The sequence below is a fragment of the Chenopodium album genome, chromosome 15, assembly GCF_948465745.1.
Source record: "Chenopodium album chromosome 15, dcCheAlbu1.1, whole genome shotgun sequence".
Lineage (NCBI taxonomy): Eukaryota > Viridiplantae > Streptophyta > Magnoliopsida > Caryophyllales > Amaranthaceae > Chenopodium > Chenopodium album.
In genome coordinates, this window is record NC_137848.1 from 17,719,601 (window position 1) to 17,746,429 (window position 26,829).

General features: G+C 36.6%; 1 protein-coding gene across 1 annotated transcript; it reads right to left on the minus strand.

Annotated features, from left to right (window-relative positions):
- Positions 1 to 1,614: 1,614 nt before the first annotated feature.
- LOC145582025 (mitogen-activated protein kinase kinase kinase NPK1-like) lies at positions 1,615 to 8,911 on the minus strand. Its single transcript, XM_081639065.1, has 17 exons — positions 8,497 to 8,911; positions 8,356 to 8,397; positions 7,992 to 8,057; positions 7,811 to 7,921; positions 7,623 to 7,703; positions 7,441 to 7,518; positions 7,232 to 7,314; positions 6,646 to 6,724; positions 6,427 to 6,527; positions 6,284 to 6,323; positions 5,999 to 6,058; positions 5,870 to 5,919; positions 5,547 to 5,772; positions 5,232 to 5,453; positions 4,819 to 5,108; positions 4,641 to 4,708; positions 1,615 to 2,121 (listed from the first exon to the last, which is right to left on the minus strand). Exons 1-17 carry the CDS (start codon positions 8,824 to 8,826, stop codon positions 2,012 to 2,014), a joined length of 2,037 nt encoding a protein of 678 aa, XP_081495191.1. The 5' UTR covers positions 8,827 to 8,911; the 3' UTR covers positions 1,615 to 2,011.
- Positions 8,912 to 26,829: the final 17,918 nt, after the last annotated feature.

Below are 26,829 nucleotides of genomic sequence, written 5' to 3' on the forward strand. Positions count from 1 at the left end.
AAAAGTTAACTCCATATTACAATAATCACTTACAATATAATTTTACTTCTATTCACGAGCAGATTGCATATTATATAAGTGATGATGTCAATTTAAGCTCAACATTCTTCAAGCATTTCATCGTTGGGAATGATGACTAACTACTACTAACATAGTAAATTAGTTGCCTTAATTTCAACTAGTTTTACTTAGAACTGTCAATTCGGGTATTCAAGTCAGGTTCGGGTCGAGTCAAATCAGGATCAGGTTATGTTGGGTCAATTTAGCCTCAGATCAAGTTCAGGTTTGGGTCGGATCAATTTTGGTTCAAATTATTGCAGGTCGTTCACCCTTTCGGGTGTAGGTCGGGTTCGGTTCGAGTCAAATTCAGATCAGGTTCAATTTCAGGTTCGGGTTGTGTTGAATCGGGTTTGGACGGGTTAATAGATGGTACATTCGGGTTCGGGTTAGTGTTGAGTCAGATAATTGGTCGGATAATCTTAAAGTTGGATCATTCTTGGTTTTGGTTCAAGTTCATTTCGAATAAATATCGATGTAGTCAAGTTGAATCTATATAGTTACGCCCTGCATAATTTGATCAAGCAATATCAAGCTTTATTAAACCTATACACGAAGTAATAGAGAACAAAAGGTATATAAGCTGAGCAAATTGTACCAATATGTTGTTATTAAGGATTGAGGGTTTACACAATTGTACCAACATATAAGCTGAGCAAAAGGTATATAAAATTTTATTAAACTTTCCATGACTCGGGTCAATAACAAGTTGTGTTGGGTTATAACCGTTTTCAGGTTCTAATTGGGTCGGGTCTAGTTTGGTTTCGGATTGTTGTCGGGTCAGATTAAATCGGTTGACGGTTACTATCAGGTTGGGTGCAGGTTCGGGTTCGTCATAAAGTATTGGATCAAATCGGTTGTCGGTTAACATCATGTTGGGTTCAGGTCGGGTTATAGGACACTAGTTTCACCCCATTGTTCGGGTACACGTCGGTTCAGATCATTGTCGATTAAGGTCGGGTTTTCGGATCGGGTCAATTTTTAACAGCTCTAGTCTTACTTGACTTCACTTGTAGTGTTCTAACCCAAAAGCAATACTCTCAAACACCCTAATTCTTATCTCAGACCATAACTACATCTACATCCTAGATTGCAAACCCAATGAAATGCATCGAAACGACAAAACGCTCGTACGAACTGGTGTCATTGTGTTTGAATGAGTATGTATGGCATATTTTGACTCCAAGGGAAACTTAGATTAACGGTCGAAAATTGGAAGCGGTGATGCTTTGACTTTCAGGCAACCAAGCTAGACAGGACTAAATTTTAAAGACAACTTGATGATGGACCAAGAGCAAATTGTTCTGTTTCCAAACATTACACCGGCATGAATGTATTAAACATATATAGTTAGTTTAAATGGATCAATTAACTGATAATCAACATATTCAGGAGCCTTAATTCATATATCATGAAGAGTTATGCAATACATGTTAGATTCATGGTCTTGAATATCAAGAGTATGTTCGACAAAACTTGAAGTGTCAAAATGCCAATAAATCAAACAATGAAATCCTGATGCATAGGTGAAAAAAGTGGGATTTAAGCTCTTAGTGATTAAAGCAAACAAGCAACTTCTGGAGCCACTATACATTCAACCGTTATCAATGCCTTTATACATTGCTATAACATCATCATCGCTAAAGAAAAACTCAATATCACATCCTTAATATTCAGCATAAAACATACAAATCGCGCTTAAGCAGAAGTAAGAAATTACAAAACACTGAATGAAGATGTGATTTGTCAGCCTCTTCACACCCTCCAGAAGACTGATACAATTGATCAACTGGCAGACCGGCTATTCATGGAAAGACTGCTAGGTGGTCGCTATATGGAGTATTATTTAACACATAACTTTCTTTACCAAAAATACTGCTAGATACATTCGTGCTTTCCTGGCAAGCACGTCTTCCTCGAAGCATCATTGCCAGAGACATTAAAAAACATGTACTCATTTAGGCGGTGATGCAAAAGGTAATCGTTCCCTCTGTTGACTAGGAACCCGCTTGTTTGGAGATGAGGTCTTCCCACCAGCCTGCCGCAATCTTTCTGCTAGTCTCTCTGCAATGGAGCTTTATATGATCAGGACCATAAATACAAGGGAGAATTGAGTTGAGAAGATCTCAGATGATTGACTAAGACCCTTTTTTTGCAGCAGAAATGCAGACAGATCTCACTTACTAATCATCCAGCTCAATCATATGCACAAAAGTATAGTTTTGGAGGCCCACTAGTTTGGTAAAACTCCTAGGCATGGGAAATTCAAGTATTCAACGGACACAATGAAATAAGACAAGCCTTCGAAAGAAAAATATGAAAAGGAATCAACTCCCACCACCCCCCCCCCCCCACCGAATTCAATGAACTAATCCTTCCAAAGTTGTGAAAATTTTAGAAGGAAAATGCCAGCCCCTCTGTGGCTTCCTGTTTAAATATGTTGTAATAAATGAAGCTCTTCGTTAATACAAATTCAAATTTGACGATAACAATAGGATTTTTTTTTTCTTTTTTTTTTTGTTTTGGTAATCTCAAGCTTATGACTCTTTGTTTCAAATTCCAACTCCTCTTTCAGTCATTTGTGACTCATTTAGCTAATCATTTTGTTTAATCTTTAGATCAGACTCGCTCAAAGCTTTTGTTTCATTAATTTCATATTGGGTTAGATACTTCTTTAAATTCCAATCTCTAGACCATCTATGAGTACTTTACTTCTCTTCCCCTTTCCTATAATATTTTCTCTCAACTAATATGTAGCTATATATGAGGTGTCCACAAAAGTAGGAAGTGCCAAATAAGGATTTCATACCCACTCTATAGTGTCGAGTATCTTAAAGGTGATAGTGATTTAAGAATATGCAGCTTGGCATGAAAAGAGTGTAATGAGGTGCAAGAAGAGCATAGACATGCTAGACATAAAATTATTTGGGATGCTGTATTGAGGGCCTTGGTATAGGTTTATTATACTAGGATAGGTGTACACATCAGAATAGTCGTGGGTTATATCTTGATCAGGAGGGTAATTATCAAATTTAGTTCTTACTAGTGCATTTTTTTGTGTTTATGCAAGTCAGTGAGGCAAGAAATTTTGAAGTTTCTTCTATGTATTAGCTATAGCATAAGATACTGCTTTGTTGGGAGATTCAGAGAAGCAGTTTAAGAAGAAAACTGAAATGGTAAAAATCTAGAAGCAGACTTCTAAAGGTTTCTATGGTGGATAATACCTACAAATCCAGGCGTGAAAGGAGCTTGAGAAGTTTCATGATGAAAATAGCAGTGCCTGGATTTTAATTATGAAGGGTCTGGTTTATTAATAGCATGCAACTTTGAGCAGTTTCGGTGAGAAAAGTACTAGACCTTGGCTGTAAGGAGGTTGCTTTGCATTATGTTTTGTGATTATACTGGGGAAAGAGACTATTGCCATGCCTAATAACGCAGAAGTCTTAGCCATCATTCTTGGAACATAGGGTGTCTTCAGACCTATAATATCTTCATATGTACTGATTTAATCTCAGCATATGCTCTAGCCTCTATCCTGCTCTGAAATGGTGTGGGTTGGAGCCTGTTTTCTTATGAGTAAAATCCCATAACCAAAGAAGCTGCATACGCCGTGATTTACACATGTCTAGTTTCAATGAACATGTTCTTGCAGAAGGGAAAAAAAAAAAAAAAAAAAAAAGAGCATGTTATGTTAGTCATTTTAGTCACATACTAGAAATCCAAGTTGGTTGGGGGAGGGGGGGGGGGGGTGGGGGGGAGCACCCAGAGTACAAGAAAAGCTTTTGCGAACACGTTCAAATTCCCTTTATCTCCTTCCTCAACCCATTTCGCATACCACACAGCATCCCAAAATTACCTACTCATTAATTACCAAAACTACTTGTCCATGGAAACTATTTTCATTAAAAGAAGAGATCTGAAAACAACATTTGAATGTATTCTACAACCTTTGAAGATCTAAAAAACATTCTTTCTCTTAAGTGTAAAATTTAACAATTTTGAACATTCGAATGTAATCTAAAACCTTTGAAATTCTAGAAAAAAAGAACTTGTTTTATCAAAAACTCTTGTAAAACTGAAAGTTCAAATATGCTCCATATAAAAACAGGGGCTTTTCCCCACAAATAAACAAATTGCCGGTTGAACAATCCTCCAACTCTCCAAGAATAAAAATTCTAGCATTAGGTGATGGTTTACCCTTTAATGAGACCAGAAGTCACTTTTTTCCCCTGGAATTTTACACTAGATGAATCACCAAAATAATACAGAGTATGTAATTTTGTCTTTGGTAATTATTACTTCGTATTATCTGTCTTTAATAAGAATTTTAGATTTTTGAACAGGTACTTTCACTTTCTAACTCAAAATGAAGATTCATTTGGTAATCATTGTGTGAAATCGAACTAATGTCATAAATGAATTAACAGTGAATAGTCTACTTAAGATTCTAGGGTGCAGTTAGTTTGACAGAAAAGAAACCGGTCAATGTCAAAGAGTTAAAATGCAAGAAAATCAACCAATTCAGCTTGCATGCCGGGTCACTGGTGTAAGTTACTAACTTAAAATGCAAATGAAATACTTGCCTCTTTCCATCTCAAGTTCTTTGTCGAGTTCTTCCTTCCATATCTTTTGTCTTTCAGAAAAGCTAGGACTGCAAGCGCAAGATCTCTACCATCAGAACAATTCCAAAAAAATAAAATAAAAAAAATAAATAAATAAAAAAAAAAGAGCAAAAACAAGAAACTTATGCCATTCACAAACCTTGAACTATGTCCTTCTTTCTGTATCTCTCTGATCTCAGGATGCTCCTTTAAAGGCTGCTCTCTGGGACCATCCATATCTAGGACAGGTCTGCTGTGACTTGCAGGACTCACATTCTTGGAAACATCAGCTGCAGTAGACAGTCGTCGACTGGGTACGGGTGCAGGCGACTTAATTTTGGAAGGTAAATTGCTAGCAGCATCACTGTCTATGCCCCTAAAAGCTTTTGGGGAAGCTACATTTATTGTATTATTATAGAACTCTTCTTGAAGTTTCTTGAGATCGAAAGCCTGAGTGATTCAAGAAATAGTTTAATAAAAGTACATCAAAGTCATAGATGACATTCAGAATGACAAAATCTGGCACCTGCATATAGAGGGAATATGGACATTTCACAAATGAACATTTTTTACCTTTTCGTTCAAGAATGCCTGAATCTTTGATTCAGTAACTTCTTCATCATCATCACCCAATGCTTCACTAGGGAATGTAAACTCAGTTCCTACATTGCAAGATGCTTCAGCAGTTCCACAGCCTTCCCTAGGAAACAAGTTAATGTTGCTTCTTCCAACCTCAGGACTTTCATCAAATTTACATGGCCAATCATCATTTGGCTCGCACATAGGATTGAAACTCTAATTTATTTAAAGTATATGTCAGTAAACTCATTACAATTTATAGAACATAAAGCTTTTTATTTCATAGTATGAATATATAAAATGTGTTACCTTACTGAAGTCATCTGCAAGCATTGTAGGGTTTGATTGTGCTGATGAACATACTGCAAAGTCATCTTTATCATCTATTATACACATGTCATCATCACTAGTGTTTGTGCCCCATAGAGGACTTGTACCAGAGAATTTGTCAGGGTAAACCGTTGAGCACCTCACACTACCCATATTGCAAATATCTTTTAATCCACCGCTTATTGACCTCATTACGTTGCTTCTGCTGCAGTGATGAATGAATTCTTCAGAGTCCACATTAATTCACAATCAACTTGAACGCTAAGGTTTGTTTGAGGAAAAAAAGATGTAAAAGCACTTACATGTTCTTCTGGTCTATTGGTGTAGTTGCGGTTTGGTTTCCACTATTTTCCTGGAGGGCCACAATAACTTGTTTGAGTAGCAAGCAAAGAGAGTAAAATAAACCAAATAGCCATTCAGATTGAACTAACCATAACTGAACGACGAAAACCAGGTTGAGATTCCCGATATTCTCCAGTGACAAATGGATGCTGCATAAAATTGCCACAATTATAGTACAGGTATAACAATAGTTAAGACAAAATATGCTGCAGAAATTTCAGTGGCTTCTCTGAATAACATGACAGGAAGATGTAAAGGTGATGAGGAGAATAGCAAGTGGAGATCCCAGAAATTTGACAGTAAAGCATCCTATTTCATGGCCCCATTTTAAATTGAAAAGAACTCAATTGAACTGCAGAAAGTATGAGAAGTACCTGTAGAAGTTCTGAAGCAGATGCCCTTAAGTATGGTTCCCTGTCACCAAAAAAATAAATCATGGGGTTGAGATAATGCGTGGAAAAATATAGTTCTTAAACGAAACATCAAGTCTCTGCAAGAGACAACAAGACAGTCTTACTTTTGTAAGCACTTAATCAAAAAATCCTTTGCATCAGCTGAAAGGTGTTCTGGGATGGGAGGATGAGACTTAGTGGTCCCAATATGGAACAAAGCTTGCACCTAAAAAAACAGAGACTAAAAATGTCAAACAGGGAAAAAAAGTGCAAAAACACAACATTGACATATTGGTAAACATTATGACCAGAAATCTAAAGTGGTGAATGTGAGGTAGAGTTACCTCCTGATACTGGCACCATGGAGGCTTTCCTGTGGCCATTTCAATGATCGTACAACCGACACTCCATATATCAGCAGAACTGAGGTATTGAACAGTTATAAGCATGAGCTCCAGAGATCTCAAATCAGTATAGTTGTCTATTAAATTTTATAAAATGTACACTAAATATTATTTGGATATCCATCATTAAAATATAAAACATAAATCCAGCCCTATCAGACTCCTTAAATATTAATTATTCTGATTTCTGGTATATGCGCACTTGAGGGAGTTTTAAGTGAAACATATAAGGTCAAATCTTGTAATCAACCTCGATATTACTACTGAGTTCTTAAATAACATGCAATATTCCACACGCTGCCGTACAAAGGCCTTTTCTTTTTTTTCCAATTCTGGCAGTCAAGCCATTCAAAACAAGTTCAAAATCTTTTCCAACTGATGCAATTCTTTGAGATCAAACAAAAAGATTGCTTCTAATTGGAAAGTTGAACTTAGAGATGACTAAGTCAAATAGCTAAATGAATGAGTTTCTTTTGGCATGGGGATTGGTGAGAAAAATTCAGTTAGATTTAAATATAATCCTCACAAGTTATGTCCAGTCTGAAGAATAACTTCAGGTGCCATCCAATGTGGAGTACCCTTCATTGACTTCGCCCCGGTCATTGTAGCCTGTTAGTGCAAAAATATTCATACAGAATGAATCAATCAGCGTGAGATCAGCTACCAATCACTTACAAAGTAACATGTTTATGAAGACAAACAAAGATAAGAATGGAATAAATTTTAAATTTGTACCAGCTCAACAACTTTCTTGGAAGCACCAAAATCAGCAAGTTTAATACATCCTTTATTGTCAACTAAAATGTTTGCACCCTACATCATTAACGGAATGTGTAAACACCACACATACTTTGAAAACGATCGGAAATAGAGAGATAAGGCTGATGAGCAATGATCTATATGCATCACAGCAATACCTTAATATCCCTATGCATAATGCCGTTCTTATGCAGATATTCTAACCCCAGTAGCAACTGCTTAGTGTACATTCTTATGACCTGGTCAGGACAAAACCAGAAAGTATGATACGGAATAATGAGCTCAACATGTTTTAGAAGAAGAAATTATGAATATTCAAGACACTATAGATAGAGCAAAAACTTACAGATTCCGGAAATGATCCAAACTTGCCAAGAAGTGAGGAAATGGATCCACCCGGAACAAATTCCAGTAAAATATTCAAAGCCTCCTCCTCTCTTGCAGTCCCCAAATATCTCTGGCATGGAAATTAAGCTCAGACTCCAGCAATAATCGTATTTTGTTACATGAAAAGATAAAATACTTACAACTATATTTGTATGTGATAGATTCCTAAGCAGCTTCACTTCCTCTTCCAGCTCCCTTATGTGAGCCTACTCTCATTTTCGAAACAAAAATAAATCAAACAATCAAATAGGAGCAGAAATTAGATAATCCTGTATCTTAAAACAGGTAACAATAAGAATCAAACTAATAAACTAATAAATCAATACTAATGATCCGAACAAGACGAATTCACACAATTAAGCATCAAAGACAGTAAAAATTGCGAATTGCATAATCAATCAAGTCTCAATTTGACAATTCCATTTCAAATTCAACTAAAATCAATAGATCAAGAGTAATCCCTAATTTCAAATTCATCACAAAACCCTGAATTAATTCCCTAACCTGAGTTTTCTCTCTAGACGCACCACCAGAAGCAATCGAAACCTGCAAATTAAAACCCAATTCACAAAATCAAAAACGCACAATTTCCCAACACAAATTCAAATTCAAAAACTCAAAAACAATAAACCCTAATCATCAAACCTGCTTAACAGCAAGTAATTCCCCAGAATCAATATTCATGCCCATATAAACCCTCCCAAAAGCGCCGCAACCAATCAACTCCCCTTTCCGCCATCGAATAGGCGGAGCTTCATCTTTACTCGACGGCGGCATATTCTCCTTCGCCGGAGAATACGGAAGTGCTCGAACTGGGGACTTTGTCGCGAACAATCCGATGCGTGATTTACGGATAGAGGAGCCAATTTTATCGACAAAACCACCGAAACCGACGTCGGTGTCGGTGGTTGGGGAGGCAGAATTTGAAGTTCGGAAGACTAAGGATCGACGAACTGATCCGAAGAGTTCTTGCATTTGATTTGTCGGAGGTTGTTGCGGCGGTTGACGGTGGTTGTTGCGGTGGTTGTTTAGTGTTGTTTGGAGTTTGAGTTGAAGTTCATTTGAGAAGAGGAGAGAGAAAGAGAGAAGGAAGAAGAGATTTGATTTGAAGAGGGAAAAGAGGGGTTGGAGTTGAGAGGGATTCATTTTCAAAAATTTCTCAACGTTATTATTTTCTTTCTTTTGGTTTTTTTATTTTTATTTTTCTTTTTGTTTTTTTTTCTTTTTTATTTTTCTTTCTTATTTTTTTGGTCTTTGAGATTTATAAATTATAATCATGTCTAAGGAACGTGATCTTCTTCTTCCCTTTTCTTTCCATTATATTTTTCTCACGACCTAGCAAACGGGTCATTCAAATCGGGTTTGAGATAGAAATATTCGGGTCGAGTCGAACCAGATCGAGTCAATTCGGATTTCAGGTCAACACTTCAGGTTGAGCTCTGGTCAAGTCAAATTCCAGTCATGTCAGTTCTGTTCGGGTCACTTTGGGTCGAATCAATTTGCTAGACTAGTTTTCGAGTCATGTCGGGCGATACGGCAAAATCGGGTACCTGAAAACCGGGTACCCGGTTTGTCCGAGTCGGGACATGGGCCGCGTTACAAGCTAAGCTACCCGAAGATCCAGGTGCCCGGGGTTTTGGGTACCCAAAAATCCGGGTACCCGAATCTGAACTCCCCTAATCCCGGGTCAAGTTTGGGTTAGGTTGATTCAGGTCGGGTCGAGTCAGTTCGTATGACCAAATATAAATTCAATAAAAAAATTGTGAGAATACTCTCTCTTATTTTAATAATAACTTATAATAATTAGAAAATCAAGTAAATTTCTATACAAAAAAAAAAAAAAAAAAAAAAAAAAAAAAAAAAACGTGACTACCCGTAAGAATCTAGAATCAGTAACTCACCCTTTCATCCTATTCACTTCATGTATCAGGTCACTTCAAGTCATGTCAGTTTAGGTGAATCAATTTGTGTTAAAATTAGGTCAGGTCACTTTAGGTCAGGTTTCGGGTAGGGATTGACAGGTCTACTCACCCGTGCATGTTTCGGGTTAATATCGAGTAGGGTCATCTCGGGCATCAGGTCACGTTTGGTTTAACTTCATCCACTTCGGATCAAGTACCGGTCGGCTCAGGTTAGTTCAGGTAATGATTTCGGGTCGCATGTCAAGTTATTTGGGTAGGGTAGGGATTGACAGGTCTACTCTACAACTAAAGTTGGGCTTGGGTTATATTGTGTAGATCACATGTCATGAAAGCGGGATATGTCTAGAACGAGTAAGGAAAAAGTCATTGATAAGTGGAGTTCATGCATGGACTAACCCATATATCGGGTCATGTCGGGACGGTGGGTCTCTTAATGTTTACTTCGTATGTTTTAGTAAGTTAGTTGATATAAGTAGATCGACAGGCAACTAGTCCACACTTTGAAAATTATATCCATACATGATCCATGGACCACAAGAGAGTGACGAGTGTCTCTTGTCCTTGCTAAGGTTGTGGTAGCTTGCACTACTAGAAAAAAGCCCAATTCCGACGGATAAGGAAATTCGTCGGAAAGTACGAAATTTCCGACGGAATTAATTTCGGTCGGAAATTTACGACGGAATTTTAATCCGTCGAAAAATATACCATTTACGACGGAAAATCCGTCGGAAAAGGTATAGTTTCCGACGGATTAAAATTCCGTCGTAAATTTCCGACCGAAATTAATTCCGTCGGAAATTTGCGACGGAATTCAAAGCCTTTCCGACGGATTTTTTTTTTAAATAAAAAAAAAAAACCCTAATTAAAACACGGGCCTCCCCCCCAACCAACCTCATTTCATTTCACCACACTCTCTCTCTCATCCGCCTCTATTCTCTCCTCTCCTCTCATCTTCTCTTTCTCTCCCCTCTCCTCTCCTCCTCACCTCTCTTCTGAGTTCTTGCCTTCTATCCTCTCCTCCTCCACCTTCTCATGTTCTCTTTCGATCTCCTCTCGTCCTCCCCCTTCTCTTCTCACGGTGGTGGTGGGTTTAAAACAAAGAAATGGCTTTTAAGGTGAAATTCGACCACGAAAATACTAGATCTAGTGTTTTCGTGGTCGAATTTGGCCTTATTAAACCAAGTTCGAGGTTAATTTCGAAGCAAATTCAAGTTTTAAGGTATGTGTTTTTTTTTTTAAATAATTTTTGGGTTTTCCGGCGCCTTCTCTTTTCTCCACCCATCATAAGTTCAAGGTAGATCTGGGTTTGGTGAAGGTGTAGGTGTTTATTTTGTCAAAAACAAAAAAGTGTGTGGGTGTTGGTGGTGATTCGGTCAGGGTGTAGGTGTGTCGGGGTGGTTCGGTCAGGGTTGTGTGTTTTGGGTGGGGTTCGGTTAGGGTGTAGGTGGGTAGATGGGTGGGTCGTGGTTGGGTTGGGAGTTTAATTTTTTTTTTTAATTTTTGTAATAGTGTGTTTTAGTGGTGGTGGTGGCCGTGGTGGTTTTGGTGGGTGGTTTGCTTAGGTGGGCTGGTAGATCTGGGCTAGTTTGTGTGGGTTAGGGTTAGGTGGGTAGGGGTTTTGGCGGTGTGGGTGGTGGAACGGGACGGGTTGGGGGGTTGGTGGTGGCGGTGGTCTGATGTTGGGGTAAGAGTTTATTTGGTGGTTGGTGGTGGTTGATACGCCGTGCCGTGGTGGCGCGGCGTTTTTTTTATTTTCTTAAAAACTGTTTCCGACGGAATTTCCTGGTGCTGGAAAACCTCCTACGACGGAAAATCCGTCGGAAATTCTGTCGGAAAAGTGTTTCCGACGGAATTTTCGTCGAAAAAAGACAAATTTCCTATGAAAGGTTTTCCGACAACCGATTACGACGGAATTCCGTCGGAAACGGGTTTTCTGACGGATTTTGGGGTGGTTTCGACAGAATTTTTCCGTCGGAAATTACTCTTTTTCTAGTAGTGTTGGGCTATTTTCTATAGTCAAACTCATGCCAAGCTCTACCCCTCTTCTTCTCTAGATGAACTTATTTGAACTTGGTAGGTTATGTTTAAGGTATCTTATGTTCAATCATTCTAAAACATTCCAAGAAAAATAGTTTTATATAAAATTTGAAGACATTATCTGTTATATATGAATAATCATCATATATGATCATGTTTAAGGTATCTTATGTCCAATTATTCTAAAAGATTCCAAGAAAAATATGTTTATACTTCCTCCGTCCCTTATCTAGCTATATGCCTATATTCCAGTTTGAGGAAACCAGGCCAAAATTACATGTCTATTTAAAAAATGTACTTTTTAACAATATTCCCTCTTTTGATAAGCAAAGTCTAGTGTATGTGTTTATATATTGTTCTCTCAAGGTTTTTTCCTTGGGATGGTTTCTTGGTTCCCTCTAGGGTTCTTCCGTTGGGAGGATTTTTCCTAGCTTCCATTGCTAGGTTTTTTCAATTTTTTTGAAGGTTTTTTTTTCTCTCTTCTCCCTTTTCTCTCCATCTCTACCCTCTCTTTCCTCTTAGTCTCAGTTGTGAATCTTTGTAGGGGCTTCCACTGGTGTTCTTACCGGTGGTAAGCCCCAAAAACATTTTAATTGCTTTCAATAAATAGATCTCATCCTTGAGATGGTGATTTTTCTCTTGAGTTTATTTCATTTTATGTTTGTAGGGCGAGAATTGAAGATTTAGGGTTTCATAATCTCTACAAGAATCTGGAGGATCACAATAGTATTTTCACTCAAACGACTACACATTAGAGGATTTCAAGCCAAATCAGTGCGAACTCACATATTGTATTGCTTGAGATGAAGTTTTTATTAAGGCAATTGGTAATCAAATCTATGATATATTTAGTCTTATGACCTGCTCTAATTAACTGAACTGAACTAAACTGAATTGAATATTTTATGAGAGAAGGAAATTAAGAACTTAATTGAACTGAACTGAAAATAATCTAAAGAGAACAGACCCTTAATGTGTGTACTTATATTGAAATTCTTGATTTCTTAAGAATTATATGTAAGTGTCATTTGACTATATTTTATTATAAAAAAAAAAATTCCCTCTTTTTGAAGAGTTGTCATTTTTTTTTTTTTTTTTGTACTTTTGACATCATTTTCCAACACTTTTTCTCTCCATCTCTTTAATAATTATTACCAACTAACTTTTCTTTCACTCTATCTCTCTCTAACCCCACATGCATATTTAATATGTACTTCTCAATCAAGGATTTTAAGGAATATCTAAGTTCTGTAATTCTTATGAAAATGGAAAATAGGCTTGTAGATAAGGGTCAGAGGGAATATAAGACTTGAAGACATAATCTCTTATATATGAATAATCATCATATATGATCAAAGCTCTCTTATATTAACTACTAAAGAGTATATGATCGCATCCCATGTCTTGGTGTTCTTGGCATCAAGTGAGAGAGAAAGGTCCAAGAAACAACGTAGGGTATAGTGCGTAGTCTCTACTCCCTTAATAGTTATCATTGCAAAAAAGGCTTTTAAGTGGTATATTGGCTTGTTAGAAAATTTGAAGTTGGGATGTGTCATCCATAGAGAATTTCTTAGGAAGTTCTCCTCCAACAGATGAGATGTCCATTGGTTCATCTTGATAGGTGTGTCTATCAGCGAGCTTGTTCAACTCTCCTTCATCTTCTAAAAAGATAAGGAAGATAGATTTTGTTCGACGTTTTTTTTTTGTTTTTAGTGTTGAGATCTTTCATCATGGTAGCTATTACAGCTATGGTATCTTGGAGCTTGATAAAGTCTTTCTTGGTGGCCATTGTTGGAAATAAAGAAAGGAAATTCAAAGGGTCAGATATGGGCGCCCGATCGGGCGGGCATCGCCCGACCGGGCGCGAGAAGAGTCGTAAAATTCTGGAGTTCCGCCACCTGATCGGGCGAGCTCCACCCGATCGGGCGCGAGAAGACCTCTGGAAAAAGGGAGTGTCCGCCTGATCGGGCGCAAGTTTGTCCGTTGGACTCCAACAGTTCCCTTGGATTCCTTTTCTTGGTTAATTTCTTGTAACCCCCCATTTAAGAGGTTGATTATGGTGTTTTAATCACCATGATTATTCTGATTTTATTTTGTTATTGAGATTCCTCCTTGATCTTCCATCTTCTTCAATCTTCATTATAAATTGGAGGTTATTTTTCTAATCAAACACACAAGAAATACATCAAACACACAAGAAATACATCAAACACAAGCTTGCTTAAATACATACTCTATATTGGGCATAAGTTACTTGGCTCCAACCTTCCACCCAAAAGTGCCTTTGTGTGAAAGTGGTGTGTTAACCTTAGGGAACGTGCCGACGAATACAAATGTGCACCCCGATTGCGCCGGAATTTCGTTTTCAAGTCAGTGATTCACATCACGACACACCTTACTCTTTCATTGTCATAAGATCATCTTTTCAATCTTCTTATTTTAATTTCAATATAGCCTTGAAAATACTTCTTATATTACAACAACCATTATTCAAAGAAGAGGTTGATCTTTGAAAGTTTGTTGAACTCGAGTGTTGTGTAACAGAATGAGCTCACTCAAAATACTCATCTCGAGAGGAAGAGGTGAGAAGAGATTTTTTCAAACAGATGAAATATATTCCACTAATTCTTTTTATGATGGAAAACGTCATATGCATGTATATCTAATATTAGATCAGAGGCAGTGTGGTACATGACTCATTGACAAGTGTGTGCAATGACATGACAACTGTGTGATTAAGTTTATTATAGTCGTGATATGATCGTATTACTAAATGCAAGGATGTAGTGCAAAAATAAGACAGACGCAGTACCAAGTAGCACTGAAGACCAAAACAAGACTGATCGGACAAAAACATAGACTGACGCATGCAAAACTGGGCTGCCGTGACTTGGCAACAACATGCGGCTAAGGTTAAAAACCCGACTCCATGAGTTAGTGGGTTTAAAATCTAAGATGCACCCTTATTTCCATGAGCGTTTCTAGGTCGGCAAAACATAAATCCCCGAGGCTAGAACAGATGCAGTACACATACATGTTTAGAAAATATCAAAGGAAGCTGACTGCGAGATCTAACAAACTACCGCTGATCTTTAAGGATTGTCATATGACACCGTGATCTGTCGTGACACGTCAGATTCTGGCGTAAACACGACATAAATACCGTGGTGCACCAATACTATCGTGAAGCGGCAGATGACATCGTGGCACAGTGTAAAACCCCGTATTTTTATATGTATTTTTAATTTAAATAGTATTTCTCAAAGTATTGAAATAAGTGAAATCAATTATTTATGAGGTTTTATTAATTTAAAGAGTTTTATTAAAGGTCCAATTTATTTATCTAATAATTTTGAAAATACTTTATTTTTATAATTTAAAAAAATATTAGGGCATATTATTTTATAAAAGGAAAATTTTAAAGTCTATAGCATTTAAAGGAAAATCAAAATTGTAGTTGGAATAGAAAAGGGATCATTAAGGGTAGGAAAGGAATTTTAGGTAGGAGGGTTTTTGAGAGAGGGTATAAATACCCATCATATGAGCAAAATCAAAATTTGCCCAAGGTGGAGAATACCCAAAGGTAACTCTCTCTCTCTCTCTCTCTCTCTCTCTCTCTCTCTCTCTCCTCTTATTTTTCCTTTTCTTTCTTATTTTCCTCTTCCCCTTCTTTTTCCCTTGCATGCACGCCGGCCACCACCATCGCACGCCACCGGTGTGCCACTGCACCACCAGCAAAGCCGGCGACAGCAGCGGCACCACCAGCTGGCGCGGCAGCAGCCTTGTTGTGGTGTCTAGGCTGTGCGCGACTCTTGAGAAAAAAAAAATTAAATTTTAATTCTTTTGTTTTAATCCTAAGCTAGCCTTTAATTAATTGATGTTTTGTGATGATAATGTTTGATTATAAGTATGATGTATATAAATTTTCAGATTTGGTTTTGAATTAAAAAGCCCCAAATTGAAAACCCTAGGTTTCTAAATTATTGTATATTGATAGAAATTGATTAAGGGTGGTTTAAATTAGAAATAGGTGTCTTAAAACATATTTACAGCAAGTTTAATGATTTAATAAAGCTGAAAATTTTGTTAGTAAGACATAATTAAGTTTCTTAAAGGGATTTTTGACTACCCATTAATTGGGATTAAAGTAAGGGATTTTAAATTAAATTTCAATTTATTTTAAATGATTTATGAGTGATTTAAGGAGCGTATATATTGCTGGAAATTTGGATGGAATAAGAATTAATGTCTCTTTATAATTTTGGATTGTAGGAGATTTCCAAGTGAGTGATTTTGTTTAGTCGTGGTGATTTTGAGATCGTATTCAAAGTACCTTCACGTACTTGGTATTTAATTGTTGATGTAGGAACATGCTAGGCTTTGAATAATTAATTCCAGGTAGTATCATGATAGGTATTGATTGGAATTTATTATTTGGTTGATGTTGGTGATGGAATTATGAAGCATGAATTATTTGTGATGGATTGGTGATTGGAAATAATTATGTTGGCATGCTGAGTATGAACCACACTTTTATTATTAGCATGATTCGAAGCATGTTTAATTGAACTAAATGTTTAATTTGGGTTGGAATATTGAAAGGAAATTTTATTATGGTTCATATAATTTTTATTGATGCTTTAAGTATGGGAATTGAGCTATCGAGTGTCTTAGTACACAGGAATAAATTATATTGCGGTGCCTATGTGCACTTAAGTTGTTTCTAACACCGATGGATAGGATTTGCGGCGCATTAGGCATTTATGGTGTCTTTGACACCGAGGTAGATTAAAAAGGATTCAACATTAAAAGTTATGTGGTCACTAATTATCCAAGAATTAATTTGGTATGATTGATTGCTTGTATAATTATAATGTTTGATTATGTTATGGTTTGAGAGTCATCACCAAGTTGAATAATATGTAAAACAACGTAAAGTGAAAGAGATTATGCACCAAAACTCTTGGAATGTATATACCTCGAGTATGAACATATGGGGGGAGTTATGAGGTTTTATATTTAACCATAACTTCTACTGGGAGTACAAGACGCTGTATTTTCCTTTTTATTATTATTATGCGTAGGACGTCCGTCACTTCATGTGACATCTTCCTACCCGATTAGCTTCCGGTGTAGTTTAAATTACCTCAATCTATTTGGGACAGGGATTTGGTTGGAAACCCGTTCGATGCGTAATCAAATTAAATAGACATTGTTATTTGTCTAGTTAAATGTTGAGTGTCTTGAATGCTTGTTACAGGTGCAACAAGGTAAGTTGTGTGATTGATAGGATGAAAGCATGTTAGCGTGTTTCATTACGCTTATATACTCAGCTTTGCTGATTGTGTGTTTGTAGGTTTGTTTGGCCTTGTCTTTACCTTGGCCCTACGATGATCCATTTCTAATGGCGAGTAGTGGGACAAGTAGAGAGAAGCTCTTTTCAGGTGATGAAGCATATTTATGATGGGCATGAGTGAAGAGCGAATCATGTTTAGTTCTCATAAGAATATGATGTGTTTTATTGCTTTATTATTATTATTATTATTATTATTATTATTATTATTATTATTATTATTATTATTATTTATTATGATTGCAAATAACACAAAGGTTTTGGTATTACTCGGTATAAGGGCCTACAATGGTTCCAAGTTGTAGGTTGACTTTGTTTGACTATGTTTGATTTCGTTTGACTTTGGTTTTACTTTACTTTCGTTGGGTTTTGACTTTGAAGTTGACTTGTTTTGAATGGTTTTTTAAATATAGTCTTCCACTGTGTGTCTTTGATATTTGCCTTAGCCGTTTTCACGGTGGCGGTAATGTCTTAGATTTTCCTAATTCGTATTTTAAAAGAGCAAAACAGGTATTTTAAAGGGAAGAAATTTCTAGGGTGTTACACACGACAATCAAGAAATTGCAGTTTCAGTTATGCGAATTGTTCGTAATCAAGTTTTTCGAATTTTCCTACAGTGTTGGTCCTAATTCAACGTATTTACCACTGACGCTTATGCAATAATGTCAATTAAATGGCACAAACTACAAACCAAGAATCTTCAAGTCTCATCCATTCATTTTTATATAATACCAAGTACATCAAATCGATAAATAATAATTAAAAATCCTCTCAAGTAGAGTCGTTAAATTATAGGCGTCGCGCGAAGTACACCTACTTTAGCATAGGTGAATATGATTAACCATCGTAGGAAGTTGGAATTGACATTGTAACGATTAGAGGGACAAATGGATAAAGTAATAAGGAGTCAGCAACAAGTTTTTAAGGAACTTGTAAACCGTTCATGGATTCTACGAAAGGGACAACGACAACCATGAATATTAAATATTAATCTATGAAGGTTACACCCTATTCACAATCCACGAGATTGATAACTCCATATGGTCATTGAACCACGACTTAAAAATAGGATGGAGGTACAAAATTGAGTTAAGGAGACAATTTCTCCCATATTGGATTTATTCAATTCTTATTGCGAAAATTATTATTTTGCGATTTAAAAGACATACAATTAAAGTTCAAATCACTCCAAACTAATGTTATTAAGTTGGTTAATTATTAATACAAATATAATTCTTAATATCGTGATCACACATTAAATCCACAAGGTTAATAGGGAGCCTAAAGTGATTGTCCAAATTATCTTATTAGCTTTTATTTTCAATTACATAAATATTAGGTGTCTATGATAAAATTACTTTGACCAAAACAAATAAAATAATACAACATAAATATTAGAAGCTAAATCATAATATTAATGGATTAAAGCACTCAAATAAATCTATCTAACCATGATAATAACAAAGTAAAATAATGGATAAAATAATATAAGTAATTAAATAAATTAGGAAAATTCTACATTATAACCTTTTAATTTTGCGTTTTCTACATTGTTCTCCATCTTTTTGAAAGTTATACATTGTAGCCCTCATGTATAATTAGTATTCATATGGTGACCTTGCTGTTATACAACCGTTAACAAATTCTGTTATGTTATTTTAATCACCGTTAGTGGAGCCCACACTCCACTAATTAATACTCCCTCTGTTTTTAAATACTTGCTCCATTTCTCCATGCGCGGAGTTTTAGGAGAAATTGGAGAAAGTAATAAAATATGGAGGTAGTGGGGTAAGTGGATACAAAATTGTAAAAAGCAAAAGAGTGGAGAGAATTGGAGGAGAGAGAGTATGAAATTAATAAAATATGATTTATGTTGGGTCCACTAGGTGAGAGAAATGAATTAAATATTGTAAAAACTTTCCAAATAAGAAAATGGAACAAGTATTTAAAAATGGCCGAAAAAGGAAAGTGGAGCAAGTATTTAAAAACGGAGGGAGTATTTTCTTATTTACGTGATGGAAAATGGTCCATTAAAGGTTTTGGGGGCCGTTTTGGCCTTTATGTGTCCAAATTGAGCTCAAATTTTGCAAAAAAAAATAAATAACGTAAACGTCTTATTTGTATTAAGAAATATCTTGATTTGTGTGTTATTATGTTTTTAGCCGCGGAAATTGTTCAAGTTATTTACGAAAACGAGACTTTTACGTTATTTTTTTTTTGTCAAATTGAGCTCAATTTGGATCCTTAAGAGCCAAAATGGCCTCAAAAACCATTAATGGAACATTTACCGTCACTTAAATAAAAAAAAAACTAATTATTGGAGAGTGGGCTCCACTAACGATGATTAAAACAATATAACATAATTTGTTAACGCTGGGATAACGGCAAGGTCACCGTATGGACACTTATTGTACATGTGGGTTACAATGTATAACTTTATAAAAGATAGGGCACAACTTATAAAACGCAAATATGTAGAATTTTCCAATAAATTAATTATTCACATCGTGCACGCTCCTTTGAATTATTACATCATGAATAAATCATTGGTAACTTCAATAAAAAATATATATAAATTAAGTCGAAATCAAACTCTCAGATTTTCAACCTTTTACGCCTAGGTTTAAAAAAGAATTGCTTGAGAATGAGTTTGAATTATGTAGTATGGTGATAACAAGGCTTATGTGAGGGTCGAATTCTTTTGTTTTGTTGTTCGTTTCTGTTCGGAACCCTAGATTAGATCTGTATTTATAGGTTGGGGTTTGAAATAATGTTAGCGTGTGAAAATCTAGGTTGGTGCTCAGAATATAAACCTTGCGCTCCACGGTGGCATCTGACACTTTTTTGCCTTGTCACGATACTTTGTGCCTGAAAAATTAACTTTTTTACAGAATATTTTAATTTTTCCAAGTTTGTAAGATTATGAAAATAATTAGCCTTGACGACCACTCTAAAATCTAAACACGTTTTCTGATGTTTGCGGATTAGGATTAGGTAAAGGCTTGGGAAATCGGGCTTGTTAACAATTATTTGGGTGATTTTAAGCAGGTTTGGGTGTAAACAGAAGGAAAGGGTTGGTTTGATGTTTGGGCTAAAATGAAATTGAATTAAGAGGAAATGGATTGGGCTAAGGGTAGAAATTCAAGTAACTCTTGATTCCGATACGCAACCTGACTGATTGCCAATAAATTGTCTTTCATTGCTTGACCTGCACAAATGTCAAGTGTCCATTTTATACGACCAAGGAGGTCCACCTCAAAATCATGTGGCAATGGGAGGAGTTGCCTATTAGCTTATAAAATGAACACAAATTTCTCTTTTCTTCAATGAGCGATACACATCCTAATACTAGCGAAAATCACAATTAACCCAACTAGGGCTCTGATACCACGAGATGGGCTTAGGCTGCATGTGCTACGGGTATCCACTTCATACGACCAAGGAGGTTTTACCTCAAAACCAAATTGTTTTCCCCTTAGCCTTATAAAATGGACAAATTTCTCTTTAATGTGGGATACACATCCCAATACTCCTCTTCATTTTTATAGTTTTTCAATGTGGAACAACACTTTCATTTACATATGGGGTTTGGTCATGGGCTCTACAATAATGTACATAGCATTATTCTATTAAATATGTGAATGTGCTTGATTCATTCTAATCTAAAAGGGAAAATATGATTGAGATATGTATAGTGAAAAAATCAGCCTTATTCGTATCTCTATTTATATCTTTTTATATTGAACATTGAATTGAAAATATTATATTAAGTAATTTATTAACTGGATACACATTATTGTGATTAATATCGTCATGAAATTATAAATAATCAATTAATGTAAATGATTTCACTATTATGCAATAATCTAATAGTTGAACTTTATAAATGTGCAATTGCACGGGTATCATATTAGTTCCTAAATAATCGACACACTCAAACTTGAGATACATGTCAATGCTATACAGGTGATAAAATTTGGGTCGGGCCGGGCCTTATCAACAATTATTATGCCCAAACTCGTAAAAAAAATGACAAGTTTATCGAATCGGCCGGGTTTAGGCTTTTATCTTAAAAAATGTCTTATGGCTTGCCAAAACCCAACATGTTTTCGGGATTGGATCAGGTCGGACCATAGTTGACTACCTCTAGTCAATGCACAAGTTTGACCTTAGATTTAAATAATTAACTGTTAGTCAAAAATATAAAAAAGTTTAATATTATAAAACTTTATACTAATATCTATTTAAGAATATATTTTATGATTGTAAAATTTATTGATTATACGTTACTAAAAAATAAATTTTTTTTTAGACACCTAATCGTGTCTCCCCAACCCAAATTCGGTGATGATTTGTAACCCTTTTTCAGCCAATTTAAAATTTGATCCAACCCTTTAAAAGTCCATAAATAAATCTATCTATAAATAATACTAAAATAACAATCGCTAACATCATCCCTTCCTTTAAGTGTACACATGTCAAGTTGTGATAAAAGAAAATTCCCGCATAAAATATATATGATGTCATCAATTTTTTATTTTATTTTATATTTTTGTTATTTCATAAATTTTAGTTAGGTATTTTACTCCAATCCATTTTATATTTTTGTTATTAATACTCCAACTTTTATCCTTTTTTTTTTTAAAAAAAAATGCATATATGTAATTATTTTTCCTTTGTAATTTGAAATTTTAGTATATTAATTAATATTTAAACTTAGTCTAATAACTTTGTAACTATGAAAATATACCAATTTTTATTTGTCAAAATCGTGTATCGCATGAGACTAATCTAGTATATAAATCTATAAATAACAATAAAGTAGCAACCGCTGACATCAACATTGTCCATGTGGTAACTTTACAAGAAAAACTTTCCCGCCTAAATAAAATTTGATGTCATTTTTGCATCAAAAAAAAAAAAAAAAAGACATGATGGCAATAAATTTTACTTAGAGCACTTATTGAATATATTAAGTAGTTTTTGGATTTTTTTGATCTAGATCTATAATCATAAATCACAATCGTTTGATAAGGGTTGACCAGGAATTAATTGGTCAATCCTTATTTATAATAATTAATTGTTTTGTTAATATTTCATAGTTAGCTCTAAGACTTTTACTTTGTAAATATTCTTTTGTAACTTCCTCCTAGAATTAGAAAATTGATTTTAGCACACCTTTCCTCAATATATTCTCTCCATTTTTTTTATATGCATGGTATTAGATTCCTTGATCCTAAAGACCTATTCCCCTTTTATTTTCACGACTTCTCCAATGACACCACAAGTACTTGCTACTATCTAAAAATAAAAAAATGATTTAAAATAAGTTTAAAACCATTAACAAGTACACTGCAAATAATATAGATGACAAAAATTTTTGTAAGTACTGCAAATAGATGACCAGAATTTTTGTGATAACTGTGCGATGTACGGGTCTAACCTAGTATATAATAAAACAATGGACGCGCAACCTAAACTTGACACAGTACATGCCGCTTTTACAATGAAAATTTTATTGCCTAATTACAAAATACTATTTATGATAATTCTAAAGTTTATTGCAATATAATACGGAGTAATATGCAATCTAAAGGAATATTTTTAGTTACTAATCATCAATAAGAAATCTCATCAAATATAATAAATAAAAGGAAAAACACACTTTAATAATCCGAACTTTGGCCAATTTACTTTAAATAATCCCAACTATCAATTATTCTACAATAATCCCAACTTTCACTTCCATTTTCTTCTAACAATCTCAGAAACCGGATACCTGCTAAGAAGGTTATTTTCTTTTTTAAATAATGAAGATGCCGCTTGTCACATATTTATTGGTCCAAAATGGTAAAAACAAAAAAAAATCAGAAAGCAAATAAAAAAACCACAGCCACCCCCTCTTTCCCAACTCCGACCACCAAGAAACCTTCCCCAGCCTTTTTCCCTCCTCCCTAGCGCCACCCTCTTCTCGTCCACCACCAAAATTGTCCCCCACCAACATCGTCCCCAACAGCCACACTCTCACCCCTAACTCGCTGTCGCATAGCCACCCCCCCCCAATAAAACCCGCTGCCGCACAGCCAAACCCCTAACAAAACCCCCAGTCGCACTGCCCAAACCACTGTCACTTTCTTTCTCTCTCCTCTTTCCTCCAAACTAACAAACACAATTTTAAATTTTCTCTATTCTCTATTGAAATGGTGGGCTAGCAGTACCAGTATCACTACCACCATCTCATCCATTGAAATAGTTGAGTCGAGTTAGTCGGGAGGTGAGTTGGTGGGGTTTTCGAAAGGGGGAGATGTCACTTTTGTAAGTTGGTGGTGATGAGGTGATTGTTTCTTGCTCAATGCCCGGGGAAGGAGATAATCTGAGCGGTACGGCTGTGCGGTTAGGGTGAGGGCGGTTTCACGGGCAACGATTAGCTGTTTTGTCCAGTTTTGGGGTGCGACTGGGAGGGGGAGTCGTTTCCGACTTGGGTGGCTGGAGAAGGGAGTGGTTTAGGGTTGCAACAGGAGGTGGAAGTGGAGATTGGGGCTAGAGAAGGTGGCTGCTAGAGTTTTTTTTTTCTTTTTCTTAATTTTTTTTGTTTTTTTTTAAATTTGAATCACTCATGCGCTGCACATGTCAAACAACCTATAATAATAGGTTGTTGACTTTTCTTGACCGATTTGGGATTGAAGAAAGAAAACCAAGGTGAAAGTTGGGATTATTGAAGAATAATCAATCGATTAAGATTGTTCAAAGTAAATTGACCAAAGTTGAGGTTATTAAAGTGTATTTTTCCTAAATAAAATATAGGTTGTCTTTTTTTTTTTTTTTTTTTTTTGAGGGAAAAGAGCAATATATTAGTCAAAGAAGATTGAGCTCCACTAAGGTTAATATGCCTTGCGGAAACGAACTCGTTCAAATACGCTTGTTCCAGGTGTGGATCCAAGGGTTCTGGCTGGCATGAGCTAGGTTCAGTTGATGACCTGCGCAAGGCAACACACATGAACTGCCCTCGGGGGTGGCTCGAGGAACCCCCCTCCGATGCCTAAGTGAGAATGTGTTTAGAGAGAGAAAGTGTACTTCGAGAGATAGATAACGTAATAGAATATGTGTCTTACCTCTTTTCTGTTGTACTTTATTCCTTATTTATAGGTGTACGATCTCCTTTCTGAAGAAACTTACTTGGTCAGCCTGCTGGCTGACTTTGCCGGGTCGGTGAGCCCCTTAAGGCACTTCTCCAGCGGTGATTGTGCACCCTGAGAGTGGAGCCGGGAGCTTGGTGATAGCTCGGCGAGAGCTATCCCATACAACTAGCCCCTCAAGAGGTGGTATGAGGTTACTCATGCCGACTCTTGTCTGGATGCTGCTGTCTTCTCAAGATGGGTTCAGTTGAGAGGGAATAGCTCAGCAAGAGCTATCCCATACAACTATCCCCTCAAGAGGTGGTATGAGGTTACTCATGCCAGCTGTTTTGAACGTACACTTCTGTCAGTGCTGCTTAATAGGTCGTCTGACCGAGTCTTCCTACATACCTTTAGATCCTCAAGTCTCGAGATTGGTTATACAATTTTGAGACTTAAGGTGATATGTAAAGTGTGAAGTTTAGGTGTGCTTTCGAGTGATCATGATGCTTGACTTTCCTTAGGGGAGTTTCTCTTACTCCCGCCGAAGTCTAAGAAATGACGAACTTGCAGGGAGGAATTTCGATCACTCCTACTAAAGTCCGAGAAATGATGAACTTGTGGGGAGGAATTTCGATCACTCTCGCTGAAATCTAAGAAATGACAAACTTACCGGGAGGAATTTCGATCACTCCCGCTGAAGTCTGAAAAATGACGAACTTGTAGGGAGGAATTTCGATCACTCCCGGTGAAATTTAAGAAATAACGAACTTGTAGGGAGGAACTTCGATCACTCCCGCTGAAATCTGAGAAATGACGAACTTGCAGGGAGGAATTTCGATCACTCCTGCTGAAGTCTGAAAAATGACGAGCTTGCAGGGAGGAATTTCGATCACTCCCGTTGAAATCTGAGAACATGTAGGGAGGAATTTCGATCACTCCTGCTGAACTCTGAAAAATGATTTGGTTTTTTAAGCGGGAACAGTTTTGCATGAGCGGGACACGTGTTAGCCATATGAGGGTCAGTTTTATTTTTACTGAAGTGACATGGCGGTTTGGCTTTATTGCCTGACTAACCGTCCATTAACTTCTCCATTTAATTCACTGCCTCCCCCTTTTTACTTTCTTCATTCTTTCTCTTCTCACTTTTCATCTTCCTCTTATAACTTTCAAATTTCTTGCCCTCCATCTTTCTCGCAGGCGCTCGTTGCTCCTCTATTGTTGTTGTAAGTTTTCATCTTTTTCATTCTTCCTTTGCCATTGTCTTTGTTCTGTTTCTCTATTTTATTTGTTTGTTTTTTTTTCTCCCGCTCTTCGTTCTACATTGAGGTTCTTTACTTTTTTTGACTGTAGCTTGAAACCCTGTTCTTCGCTTGGCTTCCTGGTGTCACCATTGTTGTTGTGCTTTCTTGCTTCTGCAGCTTTTTTCATAAAGGTACTTTCTTTGTACCTTTTCTTGCATATATGTGCCCAATTTCATTTCTTTTTGTATTTTTTCTTCGCAAGATGACGTCTTTTGATCAACTTTGATTATTTCTGTCTTATTCTTCCCTTTTTGTTGTTGTATCTGTACTCGCAATTCCTTTACCCCAATTCTTGCGTTGTTCTTCTATGCTTGCTCTTTGGGATTTGCCCGATTCTTGGTTTTTTGGCACCCCATTTTCTTCGTCTTCTTTGGGGGCTTTTTTTTATTCTTGGTAGATCTTTGGATGACTGACGCTACTGACGACTTAAATATGAGTGACCCTTCCGCGGGCACCGATCAGGTTCTCCTTTTAAGTCATCTCACTCAGGTGAGCGCTTTGCGCGCACTTCTTTTACCTCCCCTGCTTCTCCCCTTCTTCCTTTACAAATGGTTATGCCATTTGATTGCAATCCTACTACGAGCAGGGCGAGTACTGCTGTGACTCCTCTTGTTGCACCTAGATCGGGCAGTAGTCGTCTTGCTGATGGCAGAGCCTTTCGCCCTTTCCAATCCAGGGCTCATCCTGATTTTTTTGACCCTTATTGCGAACGGGTGCTTGTCTGTGATAGGATTCCTTTGTCCCATCTCACCCGCTTAAGGATGCGTGCGATGCGCCATAAGCAATTAGCTAACCAAGTCAAGGCTAATCCTCTCGATGTGTCTCTTATTAGCCCCATTCCCCATGTTCAACCTTTAAATAGTTTTTCCTGACTTGATGATATGGTGATGTGAATCGATTTGATCATTATGTACTGCAGGGTGGCAACGATGTGACTTCTTCACCATCTCTTTCCCCGGCTGCGAATATGGGTGAGACGGTTGAGTCTCCCAGCTAGCGCGCTTTTCATGATTGTGAGCTTACTGATGTTGTGGAGCCCGTAGAAGGGGGAAAAGCTGACTTTTTTTTTCTGGATGAGAGGTGTCATGGCCCAGAAATTTCGTACTGGACTCTAATTGGCATAAAGACGCTGAGAGGTTGGACCTGGTTGCCATGGGCCAAGAGTTTTATGGGTTTGGTTCGGGCTATAGACTGGTTTTACCAGCCGAGGGCTCTAAGTTGTCCTGCTAATCACATTGCTGTTTTTG

Bases quoted from the DNA above. Each gene is read 5' to 3' on its own strand.
- LOC145582025 (XM_081639065.1), bottom strand. From the start codon at position 8,826: ATGCAAGAACTCTTCGGATCAGTTCGTCGATCCTTAGTCTTCCGAACT. The intron at 7,519-7,622 runs GTATTGCTGTGA...TTAATGATGTAG, and splicing joins TTATGCATAGGGATATTAAG to GGTGCAAACATTTTAGTTGA. The intron at 6,324-6,426 runs GTAAGACTGTCT...TTTTGGTGACAG, and splicing joins TTGATTAAGTGCTTACAAAA to GGAACCATACTTAAGGGCAT.